At 40.1% G+C, this 18,263-nt stretch overlaps 1 protein-coding gene across 6 annotated transcripts in view; it reads right to left on the bottom strand.

The window, feature by feature from the left end:
* Window positions 1-1,264: 1,264 nt before the first annotated feature.
* Window positions 1,265-18,263, bottom strand: part of LOC5576746 (guanine nucleotide exchange factor DBS) — a 457,969-nt gene continuing 440,970 nt past the window's right edge. For all 6 annotated transcript variants that reach the window (XM_021839979.1, XM_021839976.1, XM_021839978.1 and 3 more), the window contains 3 exons: window positions 3,255-3,567; window positions 3,049-3,175; window positions 1,265-2,985 (listed from right to left, as the gene is read on the bottom strand). In XM_021839979.1, coding sequence (XP_021695671.1) covers window positions 2,879-2,985; window positions 3,049-3,175; window positions 3,255-3,567 — 547 coding nt within the window. In that variant the 3' untranslated portion in view covers window positions 1,265-2,878. The remainder of the gene's footprint in view (window positions 2,986-3,048; window positions 3,176-3,254; window positions 3,568-18,263) is intronic.

The following is an 18,263-nucleotide window of genomic DNA, read 5'->3' as shown; positions in this document are numbered from 1 at the left end:
TTCTCTGGTGCTTATTTTGGCTAGTTTTAGTAAATGGCTTGGTAGACTTCGATTTATAACAACGATTTGTAACGAAGATATCAGCACAAAAAGCTATACGCTTCCAATCGCAAAACGCAACATACTGTTAGCCATCTATACTTTGGTAGCGCAACTAGTCAGATGATGAGAGATTTGATTTTTCACGCATCCATCACATGCCGCTGTGGGGAAAAATGTTTTATTTTCCTGATATAAGACGGTTCACAGTGAAACAGTTAGGCGGAAAAGGAAGGAATATCCATTCTCTATGTTCTACATACGTTTGTTTTTTATATTATTCCACTACTTTCATAAAAATTGAGATCCGGCTGGTAGGAGCACTAGTTTGAGGTTGGAAAACCAGGATATGTGAGGTTAGTTTCATTGGAACTTTCGCCTGAGCGATTTTTGCGCTTGAATAAAACACGCTTCGGTACATTCTTCGCTGTCCCTAAAAATACCATTGGGTAGATAAATGAATTCTCTACCATTGGATCTCATTCAATTTCAAACATAAGTGAAGTAAGCGGTGAAAATAAATATTTTGATCGGAATGTTTTGAAACCATGAATGAGTTTGACATTGCTCTCGTCAACCATCATCATGACGACAGCAGCACACCCCACCGGACGAATTGTCGTATTGGGAGCGAATTAAGGGGAAACAATTGTTGTAACTCGCTCAAATCTTTGTAATCAAATCGTTTGACGCATGAATTATACAACACAAACGCTTCAACGAATTGCGACAACATGCATAGTAGCCTACCCATGGCACATATTCAAATTCAACCGTTTGCTATCGCGCAACCTGTGATCGAGTGACGAGTAGGCCATGCGCGCAAAGGTTCAACGTGAAAATCAGAAAAGTGTAACACGCGACCGAGTAGGGAAAGTGTACCAGTTATGGTCATAGTGGTTCCCTATTTGACCATACGGGAAATTTCGATAACTTTCACATTTTAAATCTTTTTGAATGTTTAAACAAGAAGATATTTCTTAAATCTTACTACTACAATACAAAAAAATCTTTCAAAATGTGAAAACATTCAAGTAATCCCGTATGGCGAAATAGGGAACCACTATGTCCATAACTGGTACACCTACACTATAACGTGAAAAGTGAATTATTCTTTCTTGAAAAGTTGAAAAAAAAATGGTTTCTGTAAAAAAAGTTTTCAGTGAAAATTTGTGAATAAATTAAGGAATGGTCATCATCTTCGCATCGAAAAAGGTCAGTCATACTTGTTTCGTTACAGTTTATTGAACAAACATTGTTCTCGTAGTACTTTGTTGTTAATTTGATTAACCACAGCTGATTGCAATTTTAACGATTTTTCGACCCTTTTTACAAGCAAATGATTACTTTTTTCTTCTGTTAAATGTATGTAATAATATTCTTTCCAATACAAATATTGCCGCCTGTTTTTTTCTTAATAATATTAGAGCTAATTTTACTCGTAATTGCACAATCAGAGCCGCTGTTAGACGGACAATGTTATTTATTCGTCTCTTACCTGCGGACTAATACGCAGTACGCACTTTCATGTTTGTATGTAGAATCTAAAAGCTAATAATGTTAACAAGCACAGTGGTAAAAAGTACAGTTTTTCCGTCCAAAATTTTTACGTTGCTAAAATGACAAAATCGTTTCCGTATGGTTGTTTCCAAAATGCATCGGAAAAATGTTAAGGTACGAATTCTAAACGGCCTTACAAACAACGCTTCGGATTTTTTTAAACTTCCAATCTTATTTTCCGAGAAACAGCTTAAAACAAAAAAAAAAAAAAAATTACAGAACTAGAACCAATTTTACAAACGAGACTTCACCAACAGTTTCCTTTTCGCTTCGATTTTCCATCATACTGACGAGCTTCTGTGCGCTGATCGCAGTGTGAAGGAAAAGGAAAGAGGTAAATAAGGTACAACTGAACTACAAACGAATAAATCAACAAAATACTCTCTAACATGATGAATGGAAAACGTAAAACATTAAACGACATTCATCGCGGTTCGAGGCAATACAAATCTAACGAATAAATAAATAAGTTAAAAACTATGAGACCTGATATTTTCGCCCTTCTCAAAGAGTTGAACGTTCAGGGAAAGATTAGGTCATTTCAGAGGGGTGCGTCACTGATTGGTTGGCGATTCTGATTTTGGTGTCTTTTGGTTTGCTCTATCATTGCAAAAAGCCTGGCGATTTAGTAGACTCGATTGTGTGTCGACCTTTTTAAACAGTTTTAATTTTTGTGAGCTTTTCTCGTTTTAATGCTTTGGTTTATTCTACATTTCAACATTAAATATGCTTAAATTTGGATTATTTCGGGAATCGATATGCAAGCGTGTATTTATTTGATTGGTTTTATTTTCTGTTGCGGACAAATGCTGAATTATGGTGAAGCCTTTACGAAGGGGAACAATTGAGTAGAAACATCGATCATGGGAACACCGAGATCCTGGGGAAGTATCTAAAAGTAACTACCATACCATTACATTAGAGAATTACTTTTTGTCAGTTTTCAAACTTTTCATGGATTCTACTCTACTGCACGCCAGCGTTTTTCAATAAATTGCTAAGACCACAATTAAATCTAACACACGGCAATGATTTCTCTATTATCCACCAACTTTCGCTTCTAATAATTTTTGTAGGTATGTTATCGGTGTATATTTTGGCTAGTATAACAGAGAGTCTCTAGTTCTGGTTTAAACTGTTTGCTTGATATGATGAACCGATGAATATATAGTTGATGACAGCGTAATGGACGTGAAAATGGTTCTCGAATAAATACACATGCAATGATCCAACAGTACTGACTTAAGAAAAAATGTACAATCCCTGAACATATCTCACTTTAATGTTCGTTCAGTTTGTCTTGGCTGCGAGCACCACGTAGTCTGGACGACTTCCGGTTGATAGGCTCTAGGTATGCTGCCGGGGCCCATCCTTCGAGACTATTGCCTAAAATTTCACAATTGTGTTAAAATTCTCCCTCTCTCACATTTCCCAACAAACCACGCTTACCGATGACCTTCACAAACCACCACCCTGCACATCCGATTTTGAGCAGCTCCACAATGTCTCCTTCCTTCATGGAAACCTCCGAGTTTCCCATCGCACAATAGTCCGCTAGCGATACAAACTTATGACCCTAAAAACGACCAAAAACCACAATTATCAGTACCCCACGCAAAGCCCCGACCCTGTCCCGAACCCTGACAATCTCCTACCGGCAGTACGCCATCCTCCCCGTGCGTAAATTCGTCCTCACTATTCGAGTAGTCCGAGCTCCAGGCATTCGTTTCCTGATTGTCGTGTTCGGACGAGGAAGAGGAAATGCCCGTAGCACTCATCATGCTGTCCTCGGTCAGGTGCGAAATGCGGGTGATGACATCCTGCTGGTGGCCCATCGCTGGGTGGTGCTGAATGTTTCCGATGCCGCCATTGGTCGGTGGGGGTAGCTGCTGGTCACAGCTCAGCGTCCGGTTGGGCGTCCCATGTATCGACGGTGGCAGGTCCCACGAGGCCGTGTGACGAAGGGGTCTGTGGATGAGAGATAGATTCGATTAGAACGAAGTTACTGCTTGAAATAACCCTTTATTATAGTCATTCATATTGAAGACACAGTACAGATTCCTAGAATTGTTGGTTAAGCTTTCGTGTTTATTCTGCGCGGCGTGTGAGGCGAGACGAGTCGCTCTTACCGCGAGTGACGTGAGACGACTAAGGGTTTATTCACAAATTTCATAACGCTAAAAATTGTCATTTTTAACACCCACCCACCCCCTCGTAACACATTTTGTATGAATATTTTTCGATTTTTGTATGAGCTGTAACATCTTACGGACACCCACCCTCCCCCTTTAGCGTTATGAAATTTGTGAATGGGCCCTTAATGTTAATCAAATGGGAGCGAGTCGACAATAGAGTTCTAAAGCTCTGTCCCAATTTTAGTGCCAAACGCTTAAGTTTAGGCCAAAAACACATGTTTACTCAATTTTATAATGTTTTCCGTTGGTTTAAGTCCAAAAAACATTTTTTAAGATTTTGTCACACCTTTTGGCTTAAACTCAAATTTTGGGTGTATTTTGCTTTCCGTGTCCCTTCTGAAATGTCAGATAAGAACAACCCCAGTGTTAAAACTAAAACCCCTGTGGTGTTTTTGTCGACTAACCAAACGTCAAACAAGATCAAAAGTGTCGAGGTCCATAAATGAACAAAATTTTTAAATTAAAGTTTAAACGTGATATAGCCGTTATTTGAGCGGGAAAAATTGCTAAAGTAGTTGCATTTACATGATCTTTCGTTTTATCAAATAAAAACAAGATTTCATTAAAAATTTTAGGACCGAATTAAAGTTTAAACGCCCTCCCCTTGGTTATGCGACCTTGCCGCGATGGGAGGGCATAATCCATTAGCCCATATGATGGAAACCAAAGGCGTAACCTGTAGTGTGATCCAACGGACATTCTGCGTCATTGATACAATTGATGCCCATTTCAAATAATTAATCTATTCGAAGTGGACATTAATACTATTGGTGACGTTCAGTTTGCCTTTTGCTAACCAGAATGATCCGTAGCCACTCTTACTATTAGCTAGCTAGATACATCGTTATCATATACGACGTAGGGAATACTTAGGAACTCTTAGGAAAATGACTAGTAGATTCACTGAGTAGAAATAAGTGGCGACAATCTTATTTTAATATGGTTTTTACATTGCCATAATAAGAAATACCTCTTTTGTAACAGCGGTATAAATAATCTAATTCCAGCTTCATTTTCGCAAAATTTACAAGTAGAAAGTAGGCGTTGTGAAGCATTGCATTTGCCACCGAAAAGTGAATCTTGTAGGAGACTGTAATAGAAGCCTAAGGTAACTTTACTTTTCAATATTCACTATAAAATGACTATGGGAAGTAAGACGCTGAGATCGATCATTAGGGTACACTTGCTAGTTTCGAAAAATTGTTGAACAGACAAGGAAAGCGACTTTTTTCTTTAAGGATATATCACAGACAAACAGACGTAACACTTAGAACAAATTTCTTCAAAATACATCACCCAGTTTACACTATCATCATCTGGTGAGCTTGTTGCACGAACAGGTGTTTCGTGCAACAAGACCGGCAGATGGCGGTAGTGTGAAACGTCAATTACGAAGAAAACCGATGCGCGCGCCTCTGGTTGTGAGATTTGTAACATAACGAATTTGGAATGATCGTTAAATGAGTGGTCGATGGAAATTTCGTCAGTGTTACGTCTGTTTGTCTGTGGATATATGAACGTAATGACCAATAAATACTTTTAACAACAAAAAATGAAATTAACTAGAACTACTACTAAACAGCCTAATTTTGTTAAGACTTGACGACACTTGACATTTAAGACTCTAATCTTACGTAAAAGACAATAGTAATCAGAATAGCACTTGTATGACAAATTATTCAAACCCATTTCGACTAGACAGTATTAGTAATGCACTACTATTTCAAACAAATTCTAATGGAGCTGCTGATTTTCATAATGCTTCCTTTTCTCAGAAGCAAGTCTGAGTATTGGTCCTGGTAGAGGGGAAACTTGGCAAAAGCCAGACCGAGGGTTCAGCCTTGACAAGTTAAGCTGTCAGGCAGCTCCAACTAAACACCATACAAAAAAAAAAAAAAAAAAAAAAAAAAAAAAAAAAAAAAAAAAAAAAAAAAAAAAAAAAAAAAAATTAAAGTTTAAACGTGATATAGCCGTTATTAGAGCGGAAAAATTGCTAGAGTAGTTGCATTTACATGATCTTTTGTTTTATCAAATAAAAACAAGATTTCATTAATAATTTTAGGACCGAATTGTCACCTTATTCGACTCGTCTCACCTCACACGCCGCGCAGAATAAGCACATTTATGTTATATATTCTGTTTTCCAACTTTCTATGTCTAACTAACACATTTTAAAGCGTCGTATCATTTAACATTTGAAGGCGTTGGTTTTTAGCAAAAATTGTTGGAATTTGGGCCAGCCTAAAGGCCCAAACGCAATGATAGCGGAACGGCAACGGAATGCGGAACCGGTTCGCCAGCATGAACTATAATCAGCTTGTAGACTCAGTGTTGATCCAATTTCATTCGTTGTCAGCTCAGTCGAGATGTTGTGATTCATGCTGGTGAACCGGTTCCGCATTCCGTTGCCGTTCCGCTATCATTGCGTTTGGGCCTTAAGCCTTAGCCGAGTGGTTAGAGTCCGCGGCTACAAAGATAGTGTCATTTCAGAGGGGTGCGTCAAAGCCATGCTGAAGGTGTCTGGGTTCGATTCCCGGTCGGTGCAGGATCTTTTCGTAATGGAAATTTCCTTGACTTCCCTGGGCATAGAATATGATCGTACCTGCCACGCGATACACGGCGCACAGTAAAAGTCAAAAGAACATAAGAATTTATGGCACGTACAGAGGCTCATGTTGACTATTGTTCATGTTATGTTTGATTGTAATAAACCGACCGCTTTGTACTTTGTGTTGTTCCGTGTTCTTCTGGTTAACGCGACAGAAATTCCCCCGGTGCAATTCCCACATGTTATGGGCCCAGTGTAGTGGAAGAACCGGTTAAGTTTGCTTCGGAACAGTCGCGATGTATGAAGTCGTTTTGTGAATGATCATCCTGTGTGGTGCTGGTCTGTGGGAGCCAATTGTTTAATTGCACTCGTTTTGGCTCGTCCAGCTGTGTGGAAAAACAGCTGCGACCGGGACAGTGAAAAAGTGGTTAGTGGAGCCGTTGTCGGTCTGGTTGCAAGCCCAGTACGGTGCAAAGTGCCGTTTTGGCTGTTATGCACCATTTTGTCCCGCAACCGAAGAAAGTACACCCGATTCTGTTTTTGCACAGGAGATGCGTACCGTGCAAAAAAAAGTTTTCAGTTCAAAATTTCAAAAACCGTGCAAAAAAAGTATCACCATTTCTCGACGTTTCATGCAAAAAAAAAGGTTTTGGCGGAAAGAATGTATGGAAACTTTTTTTGCACGGCCGTGTAAAAAAAATCCGTGCAAAAACAGAATCGGGTAAAATTGCCATTCTGTGCCGCGAATCGTTGCCGTAGCTGTGGTGGTGTTCGAGAAATCAAACTGTGACTGTGTACCGCCGGCGTGTGTGTATAGTACGGCGGATACGTTCGATAGTATTGTTGGCTGTAACTTCATGAGTACAGTGTGCGCCAATAGAAAATCGAAAAATTGAAATGACAGAGAAAGTGTTTATCGCCCGTTTGGATAATCGAAATTGTCAAACGTGGAAGGTGAAGATCAACATGTTGATTATTAGTGTCGATCTGTGGCATACGGTTTCGGAAGAAAAACCGATGCCAGTGAGTACGGCGTGGTTAAAAGACGATCGAAGGGGGGGGCCTTGATAATACTGAACATTGAAGACAATCAGTTGCCTTTAGTGAAGGACGCAAAATCAGCAATCGAAAGTTGAAGAAGTTCCACGAAAAAACTACGGTGACGTCGTGATTGTCGCTCCTGAAGAAGTTGTGTAGTTTCAACTAAGAAGAAGATGCGGACATGGAGAAGCACTATTGGAGGTGCACTGTTTCACTGCTACACATTCGCACGCCCCTCGGTATGCCCAACTACAAAGTGCAGCTTCATGCGACTGCAGAATCCATCTCTGCTACAACGGCAATAGCAACAAATGTTGGTGGTTATTTTTCCACTACAGTTTTTCACATCGACGTGTCCAAACGTGTTTTTACTCTTCGCTTATAAATAAAAGTTGTTCAAAAGTATTTCTCGCGAGTTTATCATTTCGTGCTTCCTATCCCGATTCTCGTACGCTGTTCTCTGCTGCCGTTTGTCCACCTGCGCCATCAAGCACCTGTTCGCGATCGTAGAATTATTCGATCGGCTGTCGTGTGCGGGGCAGAAGCTCGAAAGTTCGCTGCAAGTGGCGATGGTGTACACAAGTCTGCCCGAATCGTGCAACGGGTTGGTGACGGCTTTGAAAAGCCGGCCATATGACGACCAGACTCTGGAATTCGTGAAGCAGCGGCTGATGGACGAGTACCACCGACGGATGGAGAAGCGAGAGGTGTCCGGTGAGCGCAGTGAACGTGCGCTGAAAGTGAAAAACGGAGGCAGAGAACGAAGAAGACAGCGAGTGTTTTATTACTTCCGGAGATACTGTCGTTTGCTACGTGAAAGGGAAGAAAAGGAGCCGGAAGTGAAGAAAGCTGTGAAGAGAAACCCCGGAATTTGTTTCGGAGTTGGAGGTCATCGAAAGCGGAGCGGCTGGTACGTGGACAGTGGCTGCTCGAGCCACATGACCAGTGACCGCGCGAGTTCTTCAGCAAAATTAACGAAAGCGTGAAGGTCGAGGTGAACTTGGCGGATAGCTCAGTGATCAAATTCACCGGTATTGGAGAAGGCTTGCTGCAGTGGGTCACTGACAACGGGAAAGTGAATGAAGTTGTGGCGAAAGACGTACTGTACGTTCCGGAGCTTGGACAGTGGAGTCCTTTCAGTCAGAGAGCTATATGCTTTGAAGACTGTAGAAGTGGTGTAGAGCCGCAACCACCGAAAGACTGCAGCTGAGCATCTCGTTGAGGAGGAATGCTGCCAAGAAGAATTTTACGACTGTTTTGACGAGGGAAACCGATGCTAAGTGTAACATCGTGCATAGACTATGTAAACTCTTTGTGACTTTGTAGTTGTCAAATTTGACGAAACAAGAGGGCGCTGGAAGCAGGAGTAAAAAGGCTCGTAGGTCGTGTATTTGAGTGTAGGCTGAGCTGCCCATTGAGAACTTAGTGGACTTAGTGATGAACACATCGAAGAGGAGTGTTGGAATTTGGGCCAGCCTAATGTATGTTTGCGATGTTTATCATCACTGCCTTGCACCGGTCCTGTGAATTGTATGTTGATTGTTGTTTATGTTATGTTTGATTGTATAAAACAGACCGCCGCGACGAGCAAAAGTACTTTGTGTTTTTCCGTGTTCTTCTCGTTAACGCGACCGAAATTCTTCCGGTGGTTTTGCCGATACCACTGTGTTACCTGGTGGGTCTCACTGGATTGACAATTCTTACAAAAACGAGGGAGCGACTGGAGTTACATATTGATTTGTTCCTGAGTCTTGCCATCTTGTCTTAACTATCAAGGTTTGGATAACAATTGTTTTCCGATTTCAAAACCACGAGCTAAGCAAAAGTTTCTAAAAAATATCAGGTAAAGAAACTTGCAATATTATCTGGTGAGGAGTGAAAAACGACTACGACTATCATGGAAGCGATTTATGATAACAGATGGCGGCGATGAATCAACTCCCAATAATGACCAGTGAGAACTCTCATGTATTGTTCCGATGCAGGCAAAGACGCTATCAATTTGAGGAATATTTCCAAATATTTCCAAATCTAACGTCAGTTTTGCTGTGTTCATATTTCTGTGTGGATGATAAACATGGTTGTCCCAGTTAAACAGTCATCAACTAAATTGAAATCGATAAAACAATCAGAGCTCCTACAATAACAATCTTTGGAATGTCTGTGATTTGTGGTAGATAACTAGATCATTAATTTCTCATCTGTCATTGTACTGATAGAGTACAGGAATATTTCATTTGAAATAATTCAACGGACATATTACGCGAAATCTCATTTTACGCAACTTTAAGTGAATACCCCTAATGTAAAATTCTTTAGTCATGCTTAATGAGTAGATAATACGCGCAAAGAAAAGAAAAGCGTCCGTATCGGTTGATCGTTTATTCAGTAACTGATTTGCTTGAATACAGCGAAATATCAAGAGCAAAAACTTACACCCTTACACGCTAACTCGCGTTTAGGGAAATATGCAGGGTGTCAACTACCTGGAAAAACCTGGAAAACCTGGAATTATCAGGGAATTTTATTCAACCTGGAAAAAACCTGGAATTCTCAGGGAATTTCGATCACTATCAGGGAAATTATTTTGAGGCAGAGATTCATGATGTTCACGACAAAGCATTTTTGGGTCATAACCCAGAGCTACCATTATTTGCCAGAAAACTCTCTTCATTCGAAAAAAAATTCAAAAAATTCGCTCTCAGAACACTATATGACCTGTTTTGATCCTGAGTAAGGATCCTTTCGAGTATGAAATTGTATCAGCTTACCAACACATGATTGATGTTTTCAATGTCTCTATATTTCTTCAGTAAAGAACTGACGAACATATCTAGAGCTGGTAGCAGGGTTTTTATAGATACTTACCATTTGTATGCAGAGACTTGTCTATTTTTGAAAAGGTGATGTATCTATTAAAACCAAAATAGTCTCTAAAGTCTATTTTTTTCCCTTATCTTGCTTGCAGGTAATTGAGATGCAAAATTTCTTCTCTTATTTCTCGAGAACAGCTTCAGGAATTATCCTTGTGGTTACTCCAGAGATTTTATCAGAAATTCTGCAAGAAATTCAGCTACTCCTGCTTCAAGAAATCCTTGAGCATTTTAACGTTATTACCTCTAGTAATTTTCTCAGGGAGTACTTTGAACAAAGACTATCCGAGGACTTCATCCAGATATTTTTTCACTATCTTTTCAACTGAATTCTACAGTTGTTAATCTAAGAGATATCCAAAGTTTCCCACAGATTTCTTTTACAAGAAAAGCCGACAAGAATTTCAACGCCATTTCATCTACGGTTATTCCAAAGAATAGCTCCAAAAGTTCCTCGAGAGGTTATTCGAGTGAATCTATTAAGAACATTTCAAATAATTCCTTAAATTCGACCTGTGTTTTATTATTAAGTTTCTTTAGATTTTGTTATAGGAATTTCTCCAGCATTTCGTCCAAGGATTACTGGAGCGCTCATCCAAACATTTTTCAATGAATTTCTCAAAAAATCCCCATGGGATATTGAAAAGTTCATTTAAGGTTCCACACCAGTTAACACTACAGCATATTTTTATGAATTCCTCCGATTATAGGAATAATTATTCCAACACATTTTTTTTAGGAATTTCGTCCTCTTTTTCCAGGAGTTCCTTCACAATATTCTGCGAGATCTTATGTTTTTTTTTTCTCATTTATCTTAGCAATAATCTTGGAAATCTTCTAAGAGATTCTACAAGAGTGGGTATTCCTGAAAATCAAAGGTGACCTAAGAAATTACATAAGTAACTGTAACAGAAGGTAACCTAAAACTTATTTTAGGAATACGTCACGAATTTTTCTCAGCAATTTGTCAGCTTTATGGAAAATTTCCTTAGAGGAAACTCCTGGAAGAATGCTTAAAAACAGTTTTGAAAACATCCTTGAGAAATTTCTTAGAATTAATGGAGGAATTTCTTAAACTGGTTGTTCGATTGATGAGTTGGGTTGAAATTGGCAGTTCAGTCTACTGAATTAATCAAAAACAACTATATGTTTTCGTTATATAACGTTCCGGCCCTTATTGGACCTTTTCCAAGGATTCTGTAATGTTAATGGAATTTATGGAATGGAATTTATGTAATTAATGGAATTTCTTAAGAAATCTTAGAAGCATTCTCTGGAGTGATTCCTGAAGGTATCCTCAGAAAAAATTGTAGTCAAGATAAAAAAAAATCCTTGGGTACTTCTGGATAAGTCTCTGGTTGAATATTACAACATGTTTTAAACGGGAGTCTTGGAGGATGTTCTAGAAAAACTGAGTGGAGAATCATCAGATAAAATCCTAGAGGACTATGGGCTTTTCAAAAAATATCTGAAATAATATATAAAGGAATTTTTAATGGAAGCCCTGGGGTATTTTTTGTGATATTTTTTGGAGAAAATCCTGGTTTTATTTCGAAACATCCAAAACAAAATTTTTGGAAGAATTCCTTACGAAAATTCTTGGAGAGTGAAAATCTCAAATAAAGATATCAGTCCATCTCTCTCATAATGTCGTCGTAATACATCAATGAAAGTTTGTCCTTTACTTACATATACCATATTTGCTGATATGTCGTCATAATGTCACGACAAAAAAAAGTTTTAAAAAGATTCTCAGAGAAATGTCTGTCTGATCAAACTATTTCATACTGGTTCCTGTATGGATTCGTTTTTTGATTACTGTTTTGTCTCTTTTTGTTACTTTTTAGTCTCTTTTTTTCTGGAGAGAGATTTTTTAATTTCCTATTTTCAAGAAACTCAGTCACCACCAGGCCTGCTTCATGCACAATTTTTAAATTTATTGAAAAATATTTGTTTTCAGAAAAAACGTTTTTAGAAAAGTAATCTGGAATTTAAACAACTTCAAATTTAAAATTTCGTAACAATCATGATTAATTTAAGTTTTTCGAATGCAATGCAAAAGTTCATCAGTTGTTAAATAAAATTGCCACAGTTAAATATTATGTGCTCAAATGCGATTACCCAGGGGCTTGATAATCCGTGTTGCTATTATCCGAAAAATGGACCCGGGAGTCAAAAGTTTTATGAATTATTTAAATTACTTTAAATGGGTATATATCTACTTAACCTTCCAGTCGTCGCGTGGTTTGCCACCGTCAGAACCACCACGCTGCTGTTTTGAACAAGAAGCGAGGTTTTTTCATTAGTGTTGTACAAAATACAACAGCGCGACGACTGAAGTGTTAAATATGTAGCAGATAATCACTAATAATTGATTCAATTTGAGATATTTTAAAGAATTTTGGATTTTTTGCAGGTCAGAACTGTATGATTATTTGCTAATAAATCGGTTACCTTAGTATTTATTGCCACAAATCCAAATAAAGTTTTACTTTTGCGCCCATGAAACTGTCTTAGTTATTTAAATGACTAATGGAAATAATATGTACTAAAAATACTTTCAAGAAGAAGCATACTGATGTACTTGAAAGTTCCGTTCTGTTCACAGAGCTCTTATAAACAAAATAAAAGACATCATCATTGAAAAATACAATTCATTTGAATAAAACTTAAGCTTTGGTATTGTTAGCACCTTCATATTGTGATATTGGATATTGGAATAGCTTCACTATTCTTTAAATAATGTTTAAAAGCGTATAAATAGCGTATAAACACTTCAAAATTTGTCATTAGTTTAAACATATAAAATTGGAGTATTTCTTGAACCTGGATTTTTTTTTAGTGAAACCTGGAAATATCAGGGAATTTCATTTCGGTAAACGAGTAGATACCCTGATATGGGTTATAGCAAATATGCCAGCATAGATAATGGTCTAGCTAAAACACAGCTTAATTCTAACCCAGACAACCAGAATGTACGTATAACGGAATCACCTTTTGCGTTATGCGATGCTTATATGTGAAAAGTTTCACGTATAAGATGGTGAGAAAAAGCCTTATACGTACAAAAGTGGAGGCGATATACGTGCATTTTTATATGATGAAAAATAGCATGCTATGCGAGTGTAAAGATTTTATTGCGAACTAATCTGTACTATTATACGACTTAATTTATGATAACAAAATTCATTTGACAGCTGCTACGGATTGATCCGACTAACTTTGTACGAGTATACGGGACGAAACAAAACATACATATAAACTCATAAATTAACGTTTTATGCGAGGAAACTCATCGATCAAACGATTTCATCCACCATGTAGTGCGGGTGTGATGCAATTTGTATAAATAAACGATTTTTTTCGTAAACTGTTATGCGACTTCTGGTTGTCTGGGAAGTATGGATCAACATTTTGATTCAAATGCCGAGCACTGTGTTCATTATGTCTCATATTCCGAACACCTTGATTCAAATTCCGAACAGCACGAATGAATCTTATTCGAATTAATAATTTCCCAAATAAATTTATATGAGCATCTTTTACTGGTCTCAAACTAGAGAATCATCACTACTCCCGAGGTAAATAGTTTGTAAGGCGTTTAAATTGAATTAGAATTGACTGCCATTTCTTTGTAGTTTGATGACATATTTCAGCAAAACATTTCAACCAAATTGACATACAAAACCCAAGTGTTCGGAATTTGAGACAAAACGGTATTTAATCAAAATCGATCCAGCGATTACAAAGAATCAGAATTTTGAAACTTCGATGTAGACACCCACTGCTGTAAAAGTTAAACACTGTTCAGAGATTCCTGATGTTTTAAGGAATGTACAAAGGATATATATAAATATTGCGGTAGTGATTTTCCTAGGAAATATTTCAAGGACTGCTTCAGGCAATCCTTTTAGAACTTTTTTGGGAATATTTCTGAGAAGTCATTCGATTTTTTTCAGTTCGGTACTAGAAATCATTCCGGGATAACTTTTTCCCATAAGGTTGTATAGCTTCCCAAATTAAGTTTAAAATTTAAGTGTCTACGTGGGTTCTTTCAATATCCACTCCAAGTATTACTTCAAGGAATTAATGGGCCTTGTTTTGCCTCGTGATAATGTCCGCGGTTACCAAGGAAAGCTATGCTGAAGGTGTCTGAGTGGAAGTGCTCATAAAATCACGCTAAGCTGAAAATCAGATTCTGTCCCAGTGAGACGTCATGCCAAGAAGAAAAGGGGTACTTCGAAGAATTCTCTATACCTTATGATTCATGCAAAAAGTTCATAAATAGTTTCTTAGCGATTTCAACAGAATTGTGTCCATGAAATTTTAGGAGATGTCTTCTAGATTTTTTCTCTTTTCAAGTTCATGAACATTTTTTTCCAGGAATATCATTCATTTTATTAATATTAGTTCAAGGATTTCAGAAATTAAGTAGGGGCCCAGATAGCCGTAGCGGTATACGCGCAGCTATTCAGCATGACCATGCTGAGGGTCGTGGGTTCGAATCCCGCTGATCGAGGATCTTTTTGTAAAGGAAATTTTCTCGATTCCCAGGGCATAGAGTATCATCGTACCTGCCACACGATATACACATGCAAAAATGGTCAATCGGCAAAGAAAGCTCTCAGTTAATAACTGTGGAAGTGCTCACACTAACACACTAACACTAATCTGAGAAGCAGGCTTTGTCCAAGTTGGGACGTAACGCCAGAAAGAAGAAGAAGATTTCAGAAATTATATACGTATTTTGTACATTTGACCAGGAACCCTACAAGCATTCACCAAGCATTTAATTTTGATTGCTTCCTAGAATTGTATCAAAAAATAATCCGGGGGTTCTCACAGGAATGTTCTCACCAGGGCTGTGCATTTTCGAAAGCATTTTGTGAAACACGAAGGCTTGGCTGCGTCGTCTCGATGGTGACGAACAACTGCGTCGCTTCGTTCTTCTTTCGCCACTCATTCGTTTCGTTACCTTTTTGAAAGCAGCGAACAAGAAAGGTGGAATGAAAGAGTAAGAATTTCGTTTCATTTGATTTCATTGAAATCTATCAAAATGTTTCAAATTGGATTTTATATATTTTTTGCAATAGTAATGTATATAACTGGTTAGGTAATAAATTAAGATAGAGAAAGTATGCGGGCCACCACGTCGTTCATTTGAATTAATCAGCTCCTAAAGCTAGAGACTACCGATTGAAAGACTAGCTTGCTGCGGTGAGGCTCTGATAAATGACGCGCGACGCACAGGCGGCACGAAAGAAATGAAAGACTACGCTTGCTGCGATGAAAGGAAATGTTTGTCGGATTGAAACGAAACAGTAGAGTTTCAATCGAAAGGGAAGCTTGAGTCAGTCAGTTGGGGACTGAAAATACTTTCAATGAATTGAAAATGGACAGCCCTGGTTCTCACATAGTACCCCTTTATGAATTAATCCATCGGTTGATCCAGATTCCTTTGAGAAATCCTCCAAAACATGTTTGAGGATTTTTCAAAGGTTTTATCATCCCAAAATTCATAAAGGAACACCTTTTTGATTTATTGAACGGATTTATTGAAGGAACACTTTTTGAAACACTTCTCAAAATTCGTCATCTATTATTCAAATATATACGTATTTTGACACGTTCTGATTGATGGTCGGCACTTCTCCGACATTATCGACGTCAGGACCTATCGTGGCGCTAACATCGACTCTGACCACTATCTGGTGATGGTCAAACTGCGCCCAAAACTCTCCGTCGTTAACAACGTACGGTACCGACGGCCGCCTCGGTATGACCTAGAGCGGCTCAAGCAACCGGATGTCGCAGCGGCATACGCGCAGCAACTCGAGGCTGCATTACCGGAAGAGGGTGAGCTGGACGAAGCCCCTCTTGAGGACTGCTGGAGAACAGTAAAAGCAGCCATCAACGATGCAGCTGAGAGCAACGTCGGGTACGTGGGACGGAGTCGACGGAACGATTGGTTCGACGAGGAGTGCCAGGAGGTTTTGAAGGAGAAGAATGTAGCGCGGGCGGTCATGCTGCAGCAAGGGACCCGGCAGAACGTGGAACGCTATAAACGGAAACGGCAACAGCAGACCCGCCTCTTTCGGGAGAAAAAACGCCGCCTGGAGGAGACGGAGTGCGAGGAGATGGAACAGCTGTGCCGGTCTCAGGAAACGCGTAGGTTCTATCAGAAGCTCAACGCATCCCGCAACGGCTTCGTGCCGCGAGCCGAGATGTGCAGGGATAAGGATGGGAGCATTCTGACGGACGAGCGTGAGGTGATCGAAAGGTGGAAGCAGCACTTCGACGAGCACCTGAATGGTGATGAGAGCACAGGCAATGAAGGACGTGACAACGGAGGAAATGCCTTCGTCAGTACTGCGGAAGATGGAAACCAACCAGCCCCCACTTTGAGGGAGGTTAAGGATGCCATTCACCAGCTCAAGAACAACAAAGCTGCTGGTAAGGATGGTATCGGAGCTGAACTCATAAAGATGGGTCCGGAAAGGCTGGCCATTTGTCTGCACCGGCTGATAGGCACAATCTGGGAAACAGAACAGCTACCGGAGGAGTGGAAGGAAGGGGTAATCTGCCCCATCTACAAGAAAGGCGACAAGTTAGACTGTGAGAACTTTCGAGCGATCACCATTCTAAATGCGGCCTACAAAGTATTATCCCAGATCATCTTCCGTCGTCTGTCACCTGTAGTAAACGAGTTCGTGGGAAGTTATCAAGCCGGCTTCGTTGACGGCCGATCGACAACGGACCAGATCTTTACTGTACGGCAAATCCTCCAAAAATGTCGTGAATACCAGGTCCCAACGCATCACCTTTTCATCGATTTCAAGGCGGCATACGACAGTATCGACCGCGTAGAGCTATGGAAAATCATGGACGAGAACAGCTTTCCCGGGAAGCTCACGAGACTGATAAGAGCGACGATGGAAGGTGTGCAAAATTGTGTGAAGGTTTCAGGCGAACACTCCAGTTCGTTTGGATCCCACCGGGGACTACGACAAGGTGATGGACTTTCGTGCCTGTTGTTCAATATTGCGCTAGAAGGTGTCATGCGGAGAGCCGGGCTTAACAGCCGGGGTACGATTTTTACGAGATCCAGTCAATTTGTTTGCTTCGCGGATGATATGGACATCGTCGGCCGAACATTTGAAAAGGTGGCAGACCTGTACACCCGCCTGAAACGCGAGGCATCAAAAGTTGGACTGGTGGTTTATGCGGCCAAGACAAAGTACATGCTAGCTGGTGGGGCCGAGCGCGACAGGGCTCGCCTAGGTAGCAGTGTTACGATAGACGGGGATACGTTCGAGGTGGTCGACGAGTTCGTCTACCTTGGATCCTTGCTAACGGCTGACAATAACGTTAGCCGTGAAATACGGAGGCGCATCATCAGTGGAAGTCGGGCCTACTATGGCCTCCAGAAGAAGCTGCGGTCAAAAAAGATTCACGCCCGCACCAAATGTACCATGTACAAAACGCTCATAAGGCCGGTAGTCCTCTACGGGCATGAAACGTGGACGATGCTCGAGGAGGACCTGCAAGCACTTGGAGTCTTCGAACGTCGGGTGCTTAGGACGATCTTCGGCGGTGTGCAGGAGAACGGTGTGTGGCGGCGAAGGATGAACCACGAACTCGCCCAACTCTACGGCGAACCTAGTATCCAGAAGGTGGCCAAAGCTGGAAGGATACGATGGGCAGGGCATGTTGCAAGAATGCCGGACAGCAACCCTGCAAAGATGGTGTTCGCTTCGGATCCGGTTGGTACAAGAAGGCGTGGAGCGCAGCGAGCTAGGTGGGCGGATCAAGTGCGTATCGATTTGGCGAGCGTGGGGCAGAACCGAGGATGGAGAGATGCTGCCACGAACCGAGTATTGTGGCGTGAAATTGTTGATTCAGTGTTATCTGTGTAGATGTTAACTAAATAAATGAATGAACGTATTTTGTACATTTGGCCACAAACCCTACAAGTTTTTTTTTATTGCTTCCTAGCCAAACAAAGCA

The sequence above is a fragment of the Aedes aegypti genome, chromosome 2, assembly GCF_002204515.2.
Source record: "Aedes aegypti strain LVP_AGWG chromosome 2, AaegL5.0 Primary Assembly, whole genome shotgun sequence".
NCBI classification, from domain to species: domain Eukaryota; kingdom Metazoa; phylum Arthropoda; class Insecta; order Diptera; family Culicidae; genus Aedes; species Aedes aegypti.
Note: the sequence above shows the minus strand (reverse complement) of the source record. Positions and strands in the feature narration are given on the sequence as shown.